Source organism: Dipteris shenzhenensis, chromosome 2 (genome assembly GCF_047967505.1).
Source record: "Dipteris shenzhenensis isolate YYH24624 ecotype China chromosome 2, Dip_SZ_1.0, whole genome shotgun sequence".
NCBI lineage: Eukaryota > Viridiplantae > Streptophyta > Polypodiopsida > Gleicheniales > Dipteridaceae > Dipteris > Dipteris shenzhenensis.
The window spans coordinates 39,492,915-39,514,278 of NC_141597.1; the positions used below are offsets into that span (position 1 = coordinate 39,492,915).

The window sequence follows — 21,364 nt, forward strand, 5'->3', positions numbered from 1 at the left end:
AACAATAAGTAATAGAAAAAATAAATTACATGAAAAATCAAAGTGAAAAAAATGTATTAAAAGAGCTAATCATGCAAGTAAGGACTGAGTGTGGAAGAATATGAAACTGTGACTATAAGTCAAAGCTGCAAGCAACAATCAAAAGCAAGACAAACAAACTAAAGAGAATACCAGTCGCCAAGAGATTGCAAGCATAGCGCAGCCACACGATGACTGAACGTAAAAGAGGGATAAGACACTGCTGGCAATGCAAAAGAGGACAAGCTGCAACACGAGGGGACAATGCAAGGAGCCGAGAAACTGAGCGACTATAAGAAAGCAAACTAAGTGAAAGACAAGTTGAAAGGTAAGAGCTTAAGAATATAACTTTTGGAGAAGGACAACCAAGCGTACGAGAGCTTACAAATCAAGTCACCAGCCGACAAAGAGCAATGCCAAAATACATACGGTGTCATGACAAAAGGGCTGGAAGGTTTGAAAGAGCAAGCAAGTCATAAGGTTGAAAGAGCAAGGAAAGTGATAAAGGCGAACCTGCAAGAGAGGGTTGGCCACAAGAGAGTGAAAGTTGATGAAGGCGAAGAAGGTGAAGGCAAGAAAACACTAAAGAGTTGAGAGCGAAAAAGGAGATCCACCGAAAATGAAAAGGTACTAATGGAGAGGTACGCGGTGACTACGATCAAGACAGAGAGGTTAATAAATAGGTGAGCAAAGGTGGTGGCCATGCGATGTCCGTTTGAGTCTATGAGTTCATGTGTGAAATGGTAGTTGTTTGTGTGTGTGTATCTAGGGGCAAAACACCGTTTACAAAGAAAACTGACCTGCAAGAATGTATGCAGTCACATGAGTGGGAGGTTTAGGGATGGTTTTAGTAGTTATAGTGCACTTAGGGGGTTTTGATTGAGTCTAGGAGGGCTTTTATTGCCTGCAATTAAAAAGTAAGCAAAATAATTAGGGTTAAGAAGGTTACATATATGAAGTTTTAAAACATGAAGCTTATATGAGAGTAATTAAATTCCCATGAAGCTCGTGCTAAAATCAATAAGTGAACCCAAAAAAAAAAAGTTCACCCAAGAGACTCAAGCAAAAATGAATAAGCGATCGATAATTTTAATTAATAATTCAATAATAATTAAAGGCATTATAATTATTTTAAGAACAATTTTATGAGTTAAAAAAGAGAAACAATTTATAAGTTAAAGAAGAGAGCAAATTTGAGATTGATAGGTTATAGTTAAATCTAATGCTTGTAAAAGAAAAGTAAAGGGTCATACCAGGATATATGTTTGTGATTTCTTTGCGTAATCTTGTGAGCCAAAAATATTATCCATGTCATCGTCTGCAATCATTTGTGCATCACCTTCGTCTTTATCCTCGGAGCCATCAAGATCTTCCATGTCATCATCTCCAATCCTCTTATGCTCCACCTCTTTCTCGTAGCTAATAGTTAGATCAACTTGCAAGTAAAAGTGTGCCATGCAAGCCTTTCTTTCAATAATATTATTGGAATATCCTTTTTTGGGAAGATCTTTGAAAAGATATCCCATCCGTAATAAGGTGACCTCCCAATTAGGTGGTTGCAAGTATTCCAGCATAGTAATCAAAAGACTTCCACTTTTTGTTGGACATTCGTAGATTTTGGAGTGCACTTGATGATGAGAGGACCTATGGATTTCTTTCTCCTCTAGCATGAGACGCAAACAGGCTTGGAAGTCCCCCTTATGTTATGTTGTAGGGAGTGGTCAGGATAAGGAATCCACATGCATAAGAGGAATGATTCAAGGCATTGGATCTTTAATCCACATTCTCTCTTGCTTGTCTTGGTTGCATACACACCATTGTAGATCTTGAAATCACAGGCATAAACTTTCTCCAAAGTGTTATGCATCTCTTCCATGTTTTCTTTATTGATAAAAATGACAATATTGCAAATTCTAGCTCTGCTAATGGTGGTATATAGTATTCTATTGATGAATTGGTGAATATCATTGGAAGAAACCTCATCTCAATAAAGAAAACTTGGGGCTTATCCCAACTTGTTTCATCAAGTAAAAGGTCCTCACCTGAAATGCCCCTATACGCTACAAGCTTTCCAAATTCTAAAGTGACGTTCGCATTGAAATGAAAGTCGTGGTTGATATCCCTTGTTATTCTCAGTTTATGCTCATTCACAAGCTTCTCAACATATGCAATCACTTGTGGTGGGATTTGGGCTCTCATGAACGAGGTGACTACTTTGGACCCGTCTTCTTGATTCTTCATCCACTTATCTGCCCATGCCTTTTCCTTAGTTGTGGATAAAGCGGCTATATGCTTCACAATATTAGGGTCAATATTGCATTGACCAGTAGGGATATCTTTTTCTATGAGCAAATATCTAATTGCACTATCCACTACATCACGTTTCACCTATATGTTGATGCACTCCTCCATGCAATGATCTTTGTCCTTCCTGCCAAAAAACCATTCTTTCTTGAGGAGTTTCTTTGTTGCCATTGTTATGTAGCTATCCGGCAAATATTTTATAAGCCTCCACATTCTTGCTGTCACCTCTTTTTTCTCAACCTTTGACTTTTTTGATAGTAACAATGGACATTCATTAAGTAACCTCACCCTTCTCATATGCACAGCAAGCTGCCACAACTTGCTCAAACACCTCATCAGGTCGAAACATTATACTTGTGTAGTCTGCATATCCATCTCTCGCTACCTTGAAGCTTGTGAGAGATTCTTCCCGTTCTTAACTTCCCCTTGGTACAACTACACTTAAACATGTAAAAAAATTGACTAATGTGTTTGCATCCGCTTTTGTGGTGGCAGTTCTTTTCAAATGTGTTGTTGGAGAACCAAGTGTGGTCCATAGACATCTCACTTTCATTAAGATTTCCAATGTCAAGTTTATCTTATGTTTTGCAAAAATATCATGATTCAGTCTTTTGGACTCAATCAAATATTTTGTTGGATGCTTAAAAATACATATTGTGGCCATATAAAAATTGAAGGGAAGAACTTTTGAAATTTGCTCTGTAGTGAGTCTTCTGGAGTCCCTTGCTTGTCTAGCAAGTTCATTACAAGCATATGCATAATGTTGACCATCAATTGGCTCAAATTTACAATGCAGTAAGAAATTCTCTTTGCCTCTTTTACAAATCTCTTGGAATTTGCCTCTTCACCTTGTTCATGCGGAATTTGTCGAAGGCTTTGTGTGAAGAATTTATTGAAAGTCTCCTCAAAATGGGTAGGTCCTTCAAACATAATTCCATTGTCACGGCTACCTATATTTGGACAGAACGTGATTGGATGTAAGGCTATATTAGAGACCATGGGTTTCTTGCCATCCACCAAAGCCTTGAATATCTGCATCGCATAAAATATATCAAGATTCCTATTTTTGGTAAAAATAGTTGCTAACTCCACATCTTGAGCATTCACAGCATAGGACTTTTGTCCCCCCAGTTGCCCTTCATAAGCAAAATACAGTTCTAACATGAGTATGATAGGATGGGTGGATTCAAATAACCTACAAATAATATGGTAGTAGTGGAAGAAAACTCATGAGCTCTTGTGAGAGGCAATAAGCTTAGAGCTCATGGGAACTATACATTATTATTTAAAGAGACTATCGATTTCCTTAGATGGTTTAGGTTATTGTTCAATCGAAGCTAGCTCCTTACTACTTTTGATTGTAGGACAAGTGTATACGACATGCGATCTTGCATTTGTTTTTACCTTAGAGCCATTTGTGAGGGTAATTTTACTTTTATCAAGCCATAGGAGAATCATAGATGGCCTTTGTAATTGTGTGCTTATTCACAGCTTTTGCCTAGCGGCCAATGTCATTGCCTCTCTTTAATTATTAAAGGATGCCCCTTCATGTTGTGTTATTGGTTATAGTATTGAATTGGCATTCCCAAGCTTGACTTTGTCGCTAATCAAGCTATACACTCATGGATTAGATCCATAGCATTTAGGTTGCTATACATGTCACCCGAAAAATGCTAACCTTATTATTTGCCATTTTTTAAAAGCATAAACAATTATGGCACTTAATATGCAAGACTCATGCTAAGATTGGAGTTTATATGGAAGGGGTATATTGGAGTTTATATATCAAAGTGTTGCTTTTCTAATGAAGGCAAGTTTGTAAGATAGATACACATTTGGCCACTTAAAAGAAATATGAGAAGGTAGGTTAATGCATGACAGAGATACATTAGCTAGTCAAAAGTAAAAGTGAGAAGGATGTAAAAGATATGGAAGATTTATAAAGCTTGTTGCTAGGTGAAAGGAAGAATCTAGTGAGATATGGATGATTTACACAAATTGATTCTTGCTATCAAATCACATCTAGGAACACTATCATAATGAGGCCTTCACCTTGAGTAGATCGGCATTTCTAGGAAGAGAGAAAAGGGGGGAGGGGGGTGTTGAAATGCAATATGTTTTCTAATTGCTCAAGCATACACTTAAGGGGACATGTTACAAAAACATCCCCTCTTCTTGTGAATAAGGGCTGCCCAACTCTTATAGGTTTTTAAAGCTTGCCGAGGAACCAATGACCAAGTTCTTTCTTCTCTTAGTCACACAAAGTGAAGCTTACAAAGAACCCACAAACGACTAAGGTCTCTCTTTTTTTCCCATCAAAGAAATGATGAAGGGCACTCGTAGTTTGAGGGGAGTGGTCATGCGAACTTAAGAAAAGAGATGGTCGTATCAGTGGTAGAGCATTGAACTACATTATTTTTGATTATTTAAGTAAAAGATCAAGGTAAATTTGGGCACTTTTAGATGGGCAAGACACCATTGGAGCTTTTGTCGAGTCACTCAAAGGAAATTTGATCCTAGGGAGTTTGTGCCAATGATAGAGTATTGAATGTTTGCACATTATTAACCCTTCAAGGTACTTGTGGGTGTTCAAGGGAGCCTATGGGTAGGACGATGCATGATTGCACGTGTCGTTTAATTGGAAAAAGGATAGCATCCACGTGTAACTTACGTGTAAACTTGGGATTTCACCAAAAAGAGTTGGGCTCTACCCTAGCGTACAGAAAAGAAAAGATGTGTTTGGGAGAGAAGGCTAGACAAGTAAAAAAGAAAAACACAGAAATCCTGTAACACACGTGGAAAGATTTGTTCACACGAGTGGTGGCCGCCATAGCCACTACGCCTCTCTAAAACCCTTAACTTAGATTTTGCAAAGAGCACTCGCCTTCTTCTTTGTATTTGTTGACGCTCCCGCTTCTGCAGTTCTCTCTCCATCCATCGCTTCTTGGAGCTTCAATCCTGCAAGGTTTACAGCCCTAACCCCTTCAGCTCACGCTTTCCTGGCTTCCCAGCCCTAGTGAGTCTTCCTTTCCTCCCCTCTTGCTTCTTTTCAAACCTTTTTGTGAGCTCAGAGTTGTCCCGTTGTCATCACCTCTGCCTTTTACCGGCTTCCTGTCGTTTTTTATATCGCACGCCTGCTTTTTCTAATGCTCAAAGGACGTTGCTAGTTGCTTGGCCTGACTAGGAAAAATCTTTGTTCCAGGGAGCTGCTTGCTTCCCCTCGCTGTTATTAGTCATGTCGGACGAAGAAACAAAAGAGGAGAAGGAGCTCGATTTGACGTCTCCCGATGTTGTTACGAAATACAAACTTGCAGCAGAAATTGCGAACAGTGAGTCTATTCATTTACAGTAAAACGTGTCGAGACCCAATCGAGAATGGAAACCCTTGTTTGGATTTTGGAGCATTGGTTTACCTGACGTCTGCATCAAATTTTCCATTCTCAGAAGCATTACAGCTGGTTATTTCGGAATGCAAACCTGGAGCGAAGGTTGTTGATCTTTGTGAGAAGGGCGATTCATTCATCAGAGAGTAAGGATTGCAACAACGTTACACGTGGCATCATCTTTTTCATCTGGAAATACTCATATGTTTGAAATATTTGCGGCCGCGAGCATATCTAGATAACGCCCTATGATTTCGTTGGTTGTACACTGCTGGTTCTTTGTTTGAGTAGCTGGTCAGACGTCCTGAAGCTGAGTACCTGTCTCACTACCATGACAAATGGAAGAAGACAAACTGTATTATTTAAAACGTGTAGAGTGTTCATAACGAGTGAGGACAGACTTAAGGCTTAGCTGCCACTCAGAAGGTGGCATGCCTGCCCCTTATTTTGAATTTGTCATTCATGGAAACAAGATTCTGCTCAAATTGTTTTGTGGCTCCTTAATAACCTCCTTCACACAAATCTCCTCTCTGAGAAGATTGGACTAAAGTATGTTAGTACTTATTTCTTTTGACAGTCGGGACAATGATATGTTTAAGCTTATACTTGCTAGGCAAGTTGAAGCTTGTGAACGATGAGGAGGGAGTGCCCTTTAGCAAAGGGAAAGTAACGTTCTGTGAAAGCTGTGGCCTTTTGTAGTGCAATATGTCTGATATTGGCGGTGGCCTATATTTTAAAGTTGATCAGGTCCTAGGTCTAGGTTTGGGGAACTGCTGAAGTATTTCCCAGTGCATTTTTTAAGACTGCACTTAATATTCTCACAGCTCTGCATTTTGTACTGGCAGGCAAACAGGAAATGTTTACAAGAACACCAAGAAGAAAATCGAAAAGGGTGTTGCTTTCCCTACTTGTGTTTCGTTGAATAGTATAGTTTGTCACTTCTCGCCTCTCGCAAGTGACGATGCTACAATTTCAGATAATGACATGGTAAAAATGTATGTCAACTTTTGCTACTCTTTGATTTTTCTGTTGTTGTAATCCTTTGTGGGACCCATGTTAAATAACGTTGAAAAATTTTCTGGCCATTTTAGAAACAGTTTAAAGTACTATAAACGTTACACAAGCTATTATTGAACTTGTTGGTTTATTTATTCTGCAATCGCCTGGTTTGGGTCTTGGATACCTTACTTTATTTCCTATGTTGGTGCTTTGCGTTTCAGTGATCTTGGCTGCCATATTGATGGATTTGTTGCGGTTGTTGCCCATACACATGTTGTACAAGAAGGTCCTATAACTGGAAGAGCTGCAGATGTTCTTGCTGCTGCCAATACTGCAGCTGAGGTTGCCCTCAGGCTTGTTAGGCCTGGAAGAAAGGTGAGAAGGTGTATAATGAAGAAATGGTTGAAGTGACGGATGATGAGTTCCTGTTGTTAACAGAATTTGTATTTGAGACAGGTTAGTTTTGCCATTTTAGACGACCCTTTTGGGTCTTGACTAATTATGTTGGTCCATGTCACTTGCATCCTGAAAAGGGGGTTTCCTATGAGAGTCTGTTGGTCTCAAGCTACTAGGTCTGTTTATTCATTGAGAATTTCCGTTGGTTCCATGTGTCATCTACATCTAGAACAAAGGCGTTTCCCTATTGGGTTTTGTTGTTTCTATAGGTTATAGTTTCTAATTATAGCGTGCCTGGGTGGACTTACTTCATAACAGAATGTCACTTGGAAAATGACAATAGGATGTGTAAAACAATAATGGGTTGAGAGTGGACGGACAATAGCTGTCTATTTGACACTTTGCTGGAAGCCCTCAACAATCAAGGTGCGAGGAGGTTAAAGCATGCAAAAGAGAGAGATCTGGTTGGTTCCAGGAAGTTTTAACTTAGGACCTAGGTCCTATTATTGAGGAGGTGCATTGCAGGATGACTGGGACATTTGGATGCCTATTGGGATCCACGTAGCAGTTTTTTGGCCCTGATTACTACACTGGCTCAAATGAGACGGTGTGGAAGCTTAGTGTCCTGGATTCCCACAACGAAAGCATAGTTCCTTTTGTGCTTCTGCCCTTTTTTCCTTTACCAAGCAGCACCTTGTCTTTAGCTTCCTTTCTTAGCCTTGTTTTCTATTTTCCTCTTGCAAGGGATAGCCAATCAACTGCATAAAAAATGGGAGTTTCTCCTGTGCTGCTAGGCTGCTTATATATAACTGGAAAGTATAATTCAGACCATTAAGTACAATCTAGAGTGAAGTGGCTTCTTCAAATTTTTATTAATTTAGAGCAATTCATTGTAGATCTTCTCGACCCTTGAACTAAATTTAGGAATATACTAGAGCTCTTTTGTCTCAGAGTAAAATTATTCTTTACAACAACAATTGGAGGCATCCTTTTCGCTGTCTACAAGTCTTTCAGGGTTTTTCAAGTGGCATTTAGATTGGCTAGTGCCTGATTTTTAGGAAGAACATGCTATCGTACTGGAGATTGATGATTCTAACTTCTGTTTTTTACCTTTTCACAAAGTTTGCTATATCTTTAGCATTTGTGTCTGGCTTCGTTTCAGTGCCATCTACAATCTCCCTTACGTCGAGCTAAGATGTGATTGTTGGAAGACTCTGTTGGAAAATAGGGTCCATTGTCCTTTCCCCCATATATGATAGCACAGGGGACATGGTACCAATGTAGCAATAGGGGGCATGAGTATGTGCTTTGTGCGTCATGTTTAGATGCCACATGGGCAGATCTAGGTGGAAAGGAACTTCTGTAGGACAGCCATGTGGGCAGCACTGTAGGCTGCCATGCACAGTCCAGGATTTAGGGCTGACAAAGGCGCTTAAGGAGGCCAATCTTTAGGCGGGTACTGGGGGACTGGCACCACAAGTACAGCAGAACAGCACAGTAACAATACAGAGGTTCTGCAGGGCCTGGAAGAGAACAGAATATATTGGCTACAGCTTGGCAGATGTGCAGGCTGGAACAACAGCAGTAGATGCAGGTACTGATACTGTTCAGGAAGTGACCTTATATGGTCCTGACCAGGTCGGCGGAACGACAGAGCAGGTCGACTGGGGTGTGGCTGGTTAAGCATCATATTCAGAAGAACAGACAACAGAACAACATTTCAAAATATCTCATATATTGCACAAAACAGAAGGTGGATTCCAACACATGCAGCAATCTTGCTGCCTTGGATGCTCTATGGTAAGCACAAGTACTGCTCCTACTTCTGTCCTTGCACTCCTCGTGTTGCACACTCCTCAGTGAGCTTCAGTCCCCATCTGTAGTGCCAGTTCCTTAGACAGCACCTTCCAGCAAACGTGTGCTCTCCTACTGGCAGAAGATGTGCACCACGTACTAATAACATCGTCCCCAATGAGGCCTATTTTAGGCCTACTTATAGACCTTCCAACAAGCATGAGATCTCCTACTGGCTGTAGGTGTGCACCATGAACTAATAACAGCCTCCACAATGAGACCTATTTATAGTGCCTCCAGGCCACCATCCAAACTGGCCAACCATTCTGTAAAACAGAGGAGAGTTCTCTCTCGTGGATATAGAAAGCTTGAAGTTTGTTTCCCTTCTTGTCTTCATTGATGCCCTGAGTGTCTTCATTGATGCCCTGAGTGTGAGTATGTGGTCTATAGGCGCATGATTGGGCCTTAAACCTGTCTGTCCCTCAACCTTGAGCCCTTGCATCTCTGCAAACCGGTTGATCTTAGTGATGGAAGCTTGTGCAAACCGCTTCATTGAAAAGCTTTGCAAATGTCGAGGCCATAGTATCTATTCCATATGCAATGAATTAAGTACGGAGGCCCTCGTGATCTTTTGTGTGGCTGTTGTGAAGCTTAAGGGCTGCGTACCATTGGTTGTGAAAAGTGTCAGGATGCAGGATGTGTTGAGTGTGAGAGGTCGGGTGGTGACTGGTTAGGAACATCATATAATGTGCATTCCTAGGAGTGCCACAGTTTGGTGTCCGTGAGAGGAGATGGGGCTCGTTGCTCAAGAACTTCCTCCAAACGAGTTGTTTACTAACTAGGATGTTTGTTAACTCCCTGTTTTGGCGAATGAAAGCCTGCTTCCTTTGGCGTACCAGACAATGGTACCCACGTAATCGTCTTTTGTCTCACTTCGAAGATTGTGTGTGGTCTCAAATCTGAGCTGCCGATGTAAAGAACTCATCGTACCAGCTGCTACAATATACTGACCCAAGAGGTGGTGGACGGGTGGAATGGATGGTGTGTGTGTGTGTGTAGGGCAGCTTCATGGAGAGCAGGTGATCAGGGCCCGATCCTCTAGGAGTGGTATGTGATCAATGTATGTGAGTAAAGTGGAGAGGCGTGCAGAATCCTCAGGTGAAAGGCTGTGATCAAAATGTATATTGTGATATGTATGTGTGTGAGCCGTGTCATGCGTGTATCGTAAGACGTGGGATGGATATACTAAAGAATAGATAGGTGTGATCTGCTCCTCCAGTTGGTGGTGAGACAAAAAATTGTGATACGTGAGGTGAAAGCAGGGGATCCCATGAGATATTTAACTACACTGGAGTCTTCCTCCATGTGGGGAACAAAGGCCATTATAGACGATAAATCATGTATCCTGCCCATGTCTAATAATGTATGCCCGTAGGATGTGATTGGTGTTGGTCTGGCTGTAGAGACTTGGGACATCCCAGCCTCGTCTAGATCCACTTCAGTGATAAGATAGAATCGTCATGGCTTCAGTGATAAGATAGAATCGTCATGGCAGACCAGGTCACTGTTGCAGTGATTGTTGCAGGATTATCTATATGATTTCGTGAGAGGATGTGTTGCGAGGGAGGTGCATGATCTGATCCATCATAAGAGCCCATGCTCCTACCATAGTTGCCGTTGGCACACACTTTGGGGCCTGGGCGAGTTATCAGCAATAAGGGAAGGTGGGGGATCAATCTACATGGAATAAAGTATCATGATGCAGTTGTTGAGGCTCAGACAGAGCGAGAGCCTTGTTTGGAATTGGAGAATTAGCTTGAGGAGGAGAACTGAAAATGAGAGAGAGGTGCATGGATAACTCAGGCTCTAGCTCAGATGACATGAAGAAGGATGAGGAGTAGCAAGAGACTGAATCCTACAATATTACAGGCACCTTGGTCCTTATTTGGAATTGGAGAATGAGCTTGAGGAGAACCGAAAAACCTCAGAGCTGCTGACTAGACCCTTTGTGTTTTGAGACTTTGAGGGGGTTTAGATGGAGAGTAATCCGCATCCTTGTGCTCTTGAATTAAGTGCATTAAAGGTTCCACGCCAATCTTAGGGGCCCATGTATCATGAAGGACACCTCAATCCCTAATTTGGTTGCACACTGGTGTAACGACTAGTGCGTGACTTGTGAGCAAGGTATCTCCGGTCCAAGGCGAATGATGCCTGTGGCGTACCCTACCCCAGGTCTCTCGGATGAGAAACCAAGCTGGAAAGTGGCCATGTTGCCAAGGTTGAGGCAAAGGCTTCACAAGGTGAGGCACTGGTCCTGGAAGTTGAGATAAGTCTCCTAGAGAGGCATTCTGTGATAGGCTGTGTCTAGCAAAGGAGCGGATGATTGAGATTGCTTTGACGAAGCCGTAGTTTGAGGAGTAGGGGAGGAGCTTTGTCAGACCCTTTCTCGGAGGCTTTAGGTTTGGGGCAAGGTGGGGGATGCGAGGATGAAAGAAGAGATGCTCGCCCTACCTCAGTGGGAGGGGGAGCGGGTGGGAGGGCGGGTGGGAGGTGAGGATGACAGCAGTAGGAGGAGGGAAGAGGAGGCAGAGGGGGAGAAGGAGGGGAGGTTGCAAGGGGGCTGGAGAGGGAGCTACCAAAGTTGGAGTGGATCCGTTGGCACTGGCGTGGCTTGAGCGTTGTGGTCATGTTGCCCAGTCCACTCACAGGAACGCTACTTGCTGAAGTCGATGGGACCGCTTGAGTAGTTGTTGGAGTCCCTGTCACTTGTGTTGTGAGGTGGACCGCACTTGCATCCTTTGCCTTCTTCCCCCTTGGTTGGGGACGTGACTCCTTCCCTTGTGACTGAGGAGTGGCCTAGTGCTCGGTCTTGTTCTGCTCTCGCTCCTTAGCACGATTTCTTCGTTGCTTTAGGGCATTCTTGCTAGGTTTCTTCTGCTTCACCTTGGTCCAAGTCCCACTACCCATGGTGTTTGGGTCTCCATCCGCTTACCTGTCCCACGTTGTGCACCCCTTGGTTGAGTTGTCCGCTGCTCGGGAAGCGGTTGAGGGGCATCCTTGCTCTGCCCTCTCTTGCAATCCTTGGCTAGGTGTCCTATCTGTCTGTGGCGTAAACATTGCCCTGGCAATTTTGAAATCTCTATCTGTCGTCTGAACTCACCACTATCCAGTGTCTCCAGAAAGATCTCCTCTGGGAGAGTCTTCGGACACTCCACAACTAACCTGAGCTTGGGGACTACAACCATTGAGGTGGTCGTCTCAAGAGGTAGCTCCAACACCGTGCCCAAGGCTCCCCCAATGGAGTGAAGAATGGACTTGTATTCCTTGGGTAGCCTTGGGAATAGAAGTGTCACAGGGAAGCGAGGTATGTGATGGGTTGGCTTTATATCATCAACTGTGAACCCATGGTACCAAGGGATAATGTAAACATGATGTGGGCCCAAAGAGATCGGGCTACGCTCCACCAGTGATTGAGTAGTGTAAGGAGAGCGTGTCTCCAGGAAGATATCCTCTGGGAGAGTCTCCGGATACTCCACAACTAACATGAGCTTGGGGACTACAACCACATAACATACTCCCCTTGCTCTAAGAACTCACTCATGAGTTCACGAGAAAGCCCGAAAACTCTCTGTGAAGATGAGTCAATGCCAATAACTATACTCTGACTGACAGTTTGAGTGTGCTATAGTTTCCATGAGATTCAAATCAAAGAAAATCTAAGGCCAAAGCCACAATCTTTGATAACCAACCCAAGGAAAGTAAATCTCTCAATCTAAACAAGGTTACATATCGTCGAGTAGTCTCCTCGAGAAATCAAGTAACGCTTGAATCGATAGAGTTAATTCCGTTGACATATCCGTACACAAGCATTGTAAAATTTGTACGTGAAGGTAAATGTTTCTATCAACCTTATCTATTGAGTGTCCTTGAACTAAATCTTAGGTTGAGATCGAGGAATCATTGTTCGAACAACCCCATCAATTGAACTCGTCGAGGTCAATTTTTGGGTTGCAATTTCTATCAACCCTAATTCTTGAATTACGTAGTATTCAGAAAATCCCTCAACAGAATACCCTTGTAATTCAAATTCTTGGGTTGAAATACATGACAGACTTTCCATCGCAGAACAATTAGGTATCCTTTCATAACTCATGATGGAAGAATCTTCATGGAAGTATCAATGGGCAAAATCTTGACCAAAGACATGGTCCTCCTGATTTATCCTTGAAATGCCCCTACATGAGGATAATTAGTAAAAATTCAGTTGGCTGTATCCAGTCAATGGTATTGTTCTAGACATGTATATAGTCAACCATCATAGGAATAACATCCTACGTGATCCAAAGACTACGGAAACATACAATCCGAAATCTCTTAAAACAAGATCCACTATTGAATATCCTGTATAAACTTGTGCACAATAAACTGCTCCGATCGCAGGATCATCCAGTTCTTAGGATCTCTTATCTAGGAACATCAAGTTCCAAACAAGGCACTGACAGACCATCATCAGAAGAGATGCGGTAACCCTCCATGAGATTGAGTCTAGACTATGGAGCTCTATGGTTGAACCCAAAAAATACATGGCTTCTCTCAGGGTAAAGAATCCAAAATTCGAGAAAGGGAAATCCAATTGTCTTAGTTAAGTCCGGTTTAAGATGTAACAAAATCTCAAGCATCCTCAATGTACCATATACCTAAAAAACATCAAGATATATGGAACAAAAGTACACGTTATATAATTTGAAAAAAAACCCATAAAATTATAGATGCCACAAGTTACAAATCATAACCAAATTAATCAAAACGTGGTCAATTTAATAACAAGGAAGTTTATAATTCATACAAAATTGGGGAACATCTTGAACCAAACGTGGTTCAAAAGATCCAGTCGAGCCAAAAAATAATTGGGTGTCTGTCAAAATTGAGGATTTGAACCTCTTCGTCGCTTCTCAATAACTCGGAAGCGGTACAAAGACTCTAAAACAAGTTGTCTACATTTAGAACAACATTAGCCTTCTTCAATATATTTTTGGTACTGAAGGGGTTTTATAGTAGTGAAGTGCTGCCCAGAGTTCATTCATCAAGGAATCCATCTCTCGTAGCAGGTCATGAGGTCTACGAGGAATAATCTCCGATGTAGCCTCCATCTCAATAAAACAGTAATCCAACGTAGGTGTCTCATTTTTGATGTCCTTCCATGGCTGGAAAATATCTTGCACGGGAGAGGGACTAGAAGAAAAACAGCTGCGTCCAAACATGTACATTTAGAACAACATGAGCCTTCTTCAATATATTTTTGGTACTGAAGGGGTTTTATAGTAGTGAAGTGCTGCCCAGAGTTCATTCATCAAGGAATCCATCTCTCGTAGCAGGTCATGAGGTCTACGAGGAATAATCTCCGATGTAGCCTCCATCTCAATAAAACAGTAATCCAACGTAGGTGTCTCATTACTTTGATGTCCTTCCATGGCTGGAAAATAGCTTGCACGGGAGAGGGACTAGAAGAAAAACAGCTGCGTCCAAACATGTGTTCTTCCCAAGAGAGAATCTGGTGCTGCGTGGAATCAAGGAAGAAGGCGAGTAGAGGACAGCAAGAAAGATGGCGGAATCTGATAGGCTGATCTCATTCAGAAAGAGGGTGGGAAATTCGCCTTCATGCGCTGAAGTGCTGAAGTGAGAGAGAGAGAGAGGAATCTTGGGTATATAAATAGCCAGGAAGGGCCATCAAAAGCTAGGCGAATTTAGGGTGGGTGCTTGATTTAGATCAAGTGCTTTCCTTGCTAGAGAAAAACAAAAAAACAACCTGCTTTTTAACCAAAAAACAGTCTCGCTTTTAATAGATCCTGTCCCGCTTTTCTCCAGCCAGCCAAAAATAGCCAAAACGCGCTAAAATCAGGCCATACACTCCTTCCCAAAGAAGCGCCTGCCCCAATCATATCGCCTCTGTCTTTGATGCCTGAATCTCCTACTCAAGCCGTTCTCTGGCTTATGAACGCCCTCTCTTTCCTCCTACTTCTCAACTGTAGCAAATCTAGGTCTCTAGGGTAGGAATCTCATCCTTGAGAACCTAGAGCGAATTCTTTCCCTGACCAACCTACTCTTCCCCACACAGCCAATCACATCAACAACGCAAGCGTGGGAAGTTATAGGTCGGAAACGATCCATCCTCATATCTCTTGCTGAAAGCATCAAGTCTTCTTGTCACCTACCCTGCTCAGGGAATCACGATTTTCAAACAAGTAGCAACCGAGAGAGAGCACATAGCTTATGGACTTCTATTTCTTCCACAACTCTCCCAATCATGAGCGCACATAATCAGCCCCTCACGTTGAATTCTATCGTGATAGCACGGCTCTGATACCAAATGACATGACCTCGCAAGATCTGACCCTATCACTGACCTAGAATCTCGTCCTCAATCAAACTAGAATTATAGCGCAGGTGCCTCGATCCGCCCTACCACCCTCAAGCATGTGGGCTACAGCTCGACTCATCCATAGGCCTGTATCTAACCCAAGCGTCCCATACCACCTGAGCCCGTCCAGAGGACCTTCGATACATCACCTATGATCCGCCATGTAGATGGCCAAAGTCTCGGCCTGGTTCCAAGCCCCATCCATTAGTTGAGGAGCGCTCAACTGATCTGCACAATAGCACTGGCCCCCCCTCTATATAGAAGGAAACCCGCTATAGATAGCACAATGCTATGAATAGCTCCCTCCATATAAAGCGAGCACTATATATGAATCAATCTCTATATATAGCAATCTTGGCTAAAAATAGCCATCCAGCCCTATGCTATCCCGTAACCCACGTTCACCTGCTATCCAACCCTAGGTACACCGTGCACATGACAGTGAGGCCAACAATCCTGCCTACCACCACCTTGTCTTGGAGTGATTGTATGGCTTTCGTCACCTGGTGCTTGTCGTCTAGAATGAGAAGAACCTTAATGGCTTGGGGAGTCAAGAGTGCTGCCATGTGAGCCCCTTTGGCCAGACCAATGGTCACCACCAAGGTTTGATCTTCAGAAGACAAGACACTTTGCTGTGCTGCGAGAAGGGATGGAAAAGGAAAAGGAAGTAGTTTACGAGAGGGGAAAAGGCCCGAATCCTGTACCTAAGGAACTTCACACAAAAAAACCAGCAAGCCCAAAGTAGAGTGCTGGCCGTGGGCTACTCCTTGAGGGCTGAAGGACCACCAAAGTACAGCACAGAAAAACCAAAATCCTTGAAGACTCCTCCAAGAAAGCTCCCGAATCTGGAACCTTGCCAAGAAACCACCCGCCCCCTGCTGGATGACTTACTTTTATTGTTTTATGTTTTCGTGCCTTGAAACAGGCATCAGCATGCTTTGGAAAAAATGTTTAGATGAAACAGCATGAACTTTTTCATGCAGTCACCAGATACTCTACTCTGTTGAGGGAAGGATTGCTTGAAACCAGGATCTTTTGACTAGTAATATAGTCCCATATAAAATGCCTTAAAACATCGCATCTTGCAATAGTGATAGTTTGTAGCTTACTGCGCTTCACTCTTGCTGTATGAATCTGAAATCATTTTCACTCATTGATTATCTCTACTGACAAGGGCTGTGTAAGTTTCCAACCTTTCTGATCCTCTTATTGATGTATTTCGCAGAACAAAGAGGTGACTGAAGCTCTTCAAAAGGTTGCTGCTGCCTATGATTGTAAAGTTGCAGAGGGAGTTTTGAGTCACCAAATGAAACAGTTTGTGATTGATGCAAACAAAGTAATACTAAGTGTAACCAACCCAGAGACAAGAGTTGATGATGCAGAATTCGAAGAGAATGAAGTATATGCTGTAGACATCGTCATGAGCACTGGGGAGGGCAAGGTAACAAAAAGCATGCCTTGTCAGATTTTGTTATGCATTATGGGCTATGAAATTTGTTCCAAGGGTTTCAAGCTCCAGCCATCTTTTATGACTGACCAAGTAGCATCCATTGAGCATTCTGTGCTGGTGTAAAACTCACCCTCCTTTGTTTCTTTCTTCTTTTTTCCCCGTGCCCTTTTTGGGTTTTTTGCTTTGTGCTTTGGAGCACAGCCAAAGCTACTTGATGAGAAGCAAACCACGATATACAAAAGAGCGGTTGATAAAAATTACCATCTCAAAATGAAGGCGTCAAGGTTTATATTCAGTGAGATCAATCAGAAGTTTCCCATAATGCCATTCACAGCCAGGTGACACCTCTTTTAAAAAGGCTATTTTAAGAAGATCAGTGGAAAATAGAAGACCATTGTTTGTGCGTAGACAGAGGGAAACAGTGTTTGAATGTTTGTTTATGTGTAGTCCATGCACACCCATGCACACCTTTTCAAAGAGTATGAGATTCTGTCCCCTGATTCAAAATATGTGGCAGGGCTTTAGAGGAGAAACGTGCACGGCTGGGGCTGGTTGAGTGTGTGAATCATGAGCTGCTTCAACCATATTCTGTTCTTCATGAAAAGCCAGGTATGAATTCATGTTTGGGAGCATTTATCCAGGTCTTGTGGGAGGGATGAGATGATTAATTTTTGTAAAGGTGTCCTTTGCAGGTGATTATGTTGCTCACATGAAGTTTACAGTGCTGCTGATGCCCAATGGTTCAGACAGAATCACAGGCCATCCCTTGCAAGAAGTGAATTCAAGCAAAGCTCTTGATGATCCTGAAATCAAAGCTTGGCTGGCTTTGGGAACTAAGGCGAAGAAAAAAGGAGGGGGAAAAAAGAAGAAAGGTATGATGGGCTAAATCTTAAATTATCTGCATGCCTTACTCGTTTGCAGCAATGTTTCCTTTTCTCACAGTTGGTGTCAATTGTCTTTTGCATTCAAATAAGTTTACGGTGAGGTATGCTTTTGGGGTATATGCATCTATTCAGATGTGAAGCTTCTGAGTTTACTCTGTGCAGGTAAAAAAGGAGATGGTCAAGAGGAGATGTTAGATGCTGCAGTCGAAGGTGCTGATGGTGAGGAGACTGTTTAAGGTGTTTGCTTCCAGTTCTTAGGCCCTCTGTGTAACCTCATCTCACTGAGAATTACATGAAGCAGTGTCGATTTTAGCAATACAAGAAGTTTTGCCATGGCTATTTACAAGTACTTGAATTTTTTCCTGTTGAGTTCTCTTACACATTCTTAGAGAAAATCAAAGATATTCAAGGACAATTGTATGGACCTATGAAGTTTTTTATAGATGATGTATGTAGAAGGTGCAGAACTAGCTTTTTTCTTTTTTTTGGTGGGGGGGGGGGGTGGGGGTTGGGGCAAATGCTTTCATGTGCCAGCTGTGTTTGCTTCAAGATTCAAGCACATGCTTGGAAGGCTTTTTCCGATTATGGTATAGGAAGCTCGGTTTTCATATGAAGTTCTGTAAGTGAGTGCCCAAACTGGGCTTGAAAGTTTTTCTCATACAGTGCAGGTCTTTTTCTGCATGCTAATTCAATATGTTTGGGTACCGGAGTCCAACTTGGGGGCTAGCTGATAGCAAAATAATAGTTATACAAGTGGCACTAGCACTGTAAAGCATTAAGATTTGGCTTTTAGTCAATTCTTAGCATAAAACTGGACGTGTTGATCTTCTGCATTTGAGGGATCAAGGGACAATAACTGTTGGGTATGTCTTGTGCTTGACAGACGATTGGTGAAAAGTGTTATGGTAATGAGTATATTCTTTCATGGGAAGTGTCAGTACTTTAGATTACGCTACATAATGTGTGGGTGGGTTGGCTTATCCTTGACACTCCATTTGCCACACATCCAGTTCTTGTTTGGAGCATGCTCATAGGGTAGACTTTGGATTAGTATTGGTTATTGTAATGATGACCTGCTGTCAAGCTTTGTTCTCAATACTCTCATTTTTCTGAATTTTTACTGGCTAGTGCACTTGACACTCTAATGGACTACTGTTTAGTTATGTCTTCAATGGTCAAGCAGCATTTTGAAAGAATAAGATTTTGGTTTTGGGAGCTGGTTCGCCTAAACCTACTCGGTTGTTAGGTTATAAAGGTTTCGGTTATCTGAGCATTAGACAATGAATTGTCATACCATATGTGCCATTGTAAGGCTCTAGCATATTTTACACAGTTTTATTTAGAAATGATGCAGTGAACTCAACATTCTGAGGTATAGATGTATTTCTCTCATTTTGTTAAGAGCATTATGTTTGCAAAAAAATAAAGAGACTTCGGAGCTAACATGTCATTTGGTTTCAAAGAATGAAGTCTGAGCTCATGGGCATTTAGGTAGAAGTTGATTCTTCTTGTACACCACTAGGATCAACCAACTTATCAGGCCCTTTGATGATGAGTTTATGGTAAGCTGAACCAAGACCATTGGGTTCAAGCACCTTATTAATGCGTCTTATTTTAAGAGTGGAACCTGGTTCTAGCGGATGAGGGCTGATTTTTATTTTACAAGATAAAAAATGGAGATTCATATGAAAGTAAGTTCATATGTGACAATGGACCCTTATGAAGGGTTAAACTTCTTATTTTAAGAGTGGAACCTGGTTCTAGCGGACGAGGGCTGATTTTTATTTTACAAGATAAAAAATTGAGATTCATATGAAAGTAAGTTCATATGTGACAATGGACCGTTATGAAGGGTTAAATTTGTGTCTTGAGTATTCGGAAAGATTTAGAATAGTTTGTTTTGTCTCAAAAAATTGCCATTTGGAAATTCTAATTCAAAACAAAAAATGCAGAAACCTTTTTCTTTTGTGTTGGTCATCATTTATGCAGAAAGCTTTATTCATTTCAATATGTGTGGATATACTATGTGAATTAACCTTAGAAATAATAAAGGTTCATCAAGAATATAGAGAGTATCTCTCGGAAGCATAGGAGTGAAAGCCCATGAAAATTGGCGTCGAACATGGTTGTAGTTCAAAGACCTTGAACCCTTGTTAAGTTAGTGCGATGACTTTACATAGTGAGTGCACTTGGCCATTTGAAGCATGAAGATGGCTAATTATGGAATATTTGCTTTAGAAGTCTCCTTGGCTTTATATCACTTCCTTGATTTACTATTAAGTCCCATGTCAAGATCGCTAGCTAGGTTTCTACTTCTCATGATGCATGAAGTACACTTAGGTTTCTACTTTTTATCATGGAGGCATTGCTTTCATCCAAGATTTCAAGTCAGCTAGGTGATGGAGCCACTCAATCTATATCCAATGCAATCCATCCACTCAATCTATAACCAATGCAATCCACAAGTCTTACAAGGTGTATTTGTGTGAATGCTTTCTCAAATAGCTCCATTTAGGTTTTTCTTAGTCTCATATACCCTTCTCTCTCTCTCTCTCTCTCTCTCTCTCTCTCTCACTCACATACACGTGTGTGTGCATGTGTGCATGCTCGCTCCCTCTCACTTGCTCACTTGGGGATCTGTGTAGTTTCCTTACATGGGGATTATGCATAGGACCTAATTGGTCTTGTAATAATTGTGGTAATTCCCTTATGGTCCTTGATTTGATAGGTTGTAATGAATTATCATTAACCCATTGGATTTTCGAGGGTGTTTGGATCTACTAGAACTTTATGGAAAAAATCTACATATGGGATTTTTTACTTTACCTTAGAAATAGTAATGGAATTGATTTTGTGATTCATCTTGTAATTATTGATATTGATCTTCTATCTTTTACCCTTTGTTAAAAAAGGGCTTATTTGCCCTCTTATACTATGTTGGTTGCATTACGGATGCTATTATGTATGTTAAATTTTGAAGGAATTACAAGGGATGAGATCCACAGGGACCACAACAACGGAGGAGATCTACAGGGACCACAACAATGAAGTGGTGGCCCATAGAAACATGTCTTATGGACCACCATAACCATATTGTCCTTGGGTATGGAGGGAAGGCTTATAGTGATTTTATGTAAATATAATGTGAAAACATTATATTAGGAATATTATATTATTGTAGAAGCACTATATGTTAAGTGAAAAGGAAGGAGCACATTTGTACTTTTAGGTTGATATTTGACACTTACAAGATATGGAGAGGTTTTCGTGGTAATACCCGGCACACCCTTATTTATACTATGGATTGAAGAACACAATTAGGGGATAGTGGCCTCATTAAATGGAGATGGTTGGAAGGCAAAAACACTTGAGAAAAGACCACTTGGGAAGTACATCTTCCTTGCCTTCCCAACTTCCCAACCTTGGAGAGTGTTCCAGTTGAGATAGTCATTCACTTCTCACTCAGCCCAAGGAGCTCTGAGACAATCAGACCATCTGGTGAATCAACAATCTTGGCCCAAGAACTATGAAGAATGTGTGACCCCAATGACTAGAAGATGAGCAAGGACCATGGCATTTTGCATGCACGAGCGAGCATCTCAGGTGAGTCCACAACAGCGCTCTTGCATGTTGCCATCCCTTTCTTCTGATGTACACTGGGGGTTACCTTTCTCCTTTAAGCTCTTGATGTCGCATGAGAGGATGATAGTCAGAGGCC

At 41.8% G+C, this 21,364-nt stretch overlaps 1 protein-coding gene across 1 annotated transcript; it reads left to right on the forward strand.

Moving 5' to 3' along the window:
• Nucleotides 1–5,041: 5,041 nt before the first annotated feature.
• Nucleotides 5,042–18,333, forward strand: ATG2 (metallopeptidase M24 family protein). Its single transcript, XM_087388166.1, has 10 exons — nucleotides 5,042–5,338; nucleotides 5,525–5,651; nucleotides 5,767–5,851; nucleotides 6,551–6,700; nucleotides 6,926–7,079; nucleotides 16,538–16,753; nucleotides 16,964–17,100; nucleotides 17,280–17,371; nucleotides 17,455–17,634; nucleotides 17,809–18,333. The coding sequence occupies exons 2-10, from the start codon at nucleotides 5,558–5,560 to the stop codon at nucleotides 17,880–17,882; spliced, it is 1,182 nt and encodes a 393-aa protein (XP_087244292.1). The 5' UTR covers nucleotides 5,042–5,338; nucleotides 5,525–5,557; the 3' UTR covers nucleotides 17,883–18,333.
• The last annotated feature ends 3,031 nt before the right edge of the window (nucleotides 18,334–21,364 follow it).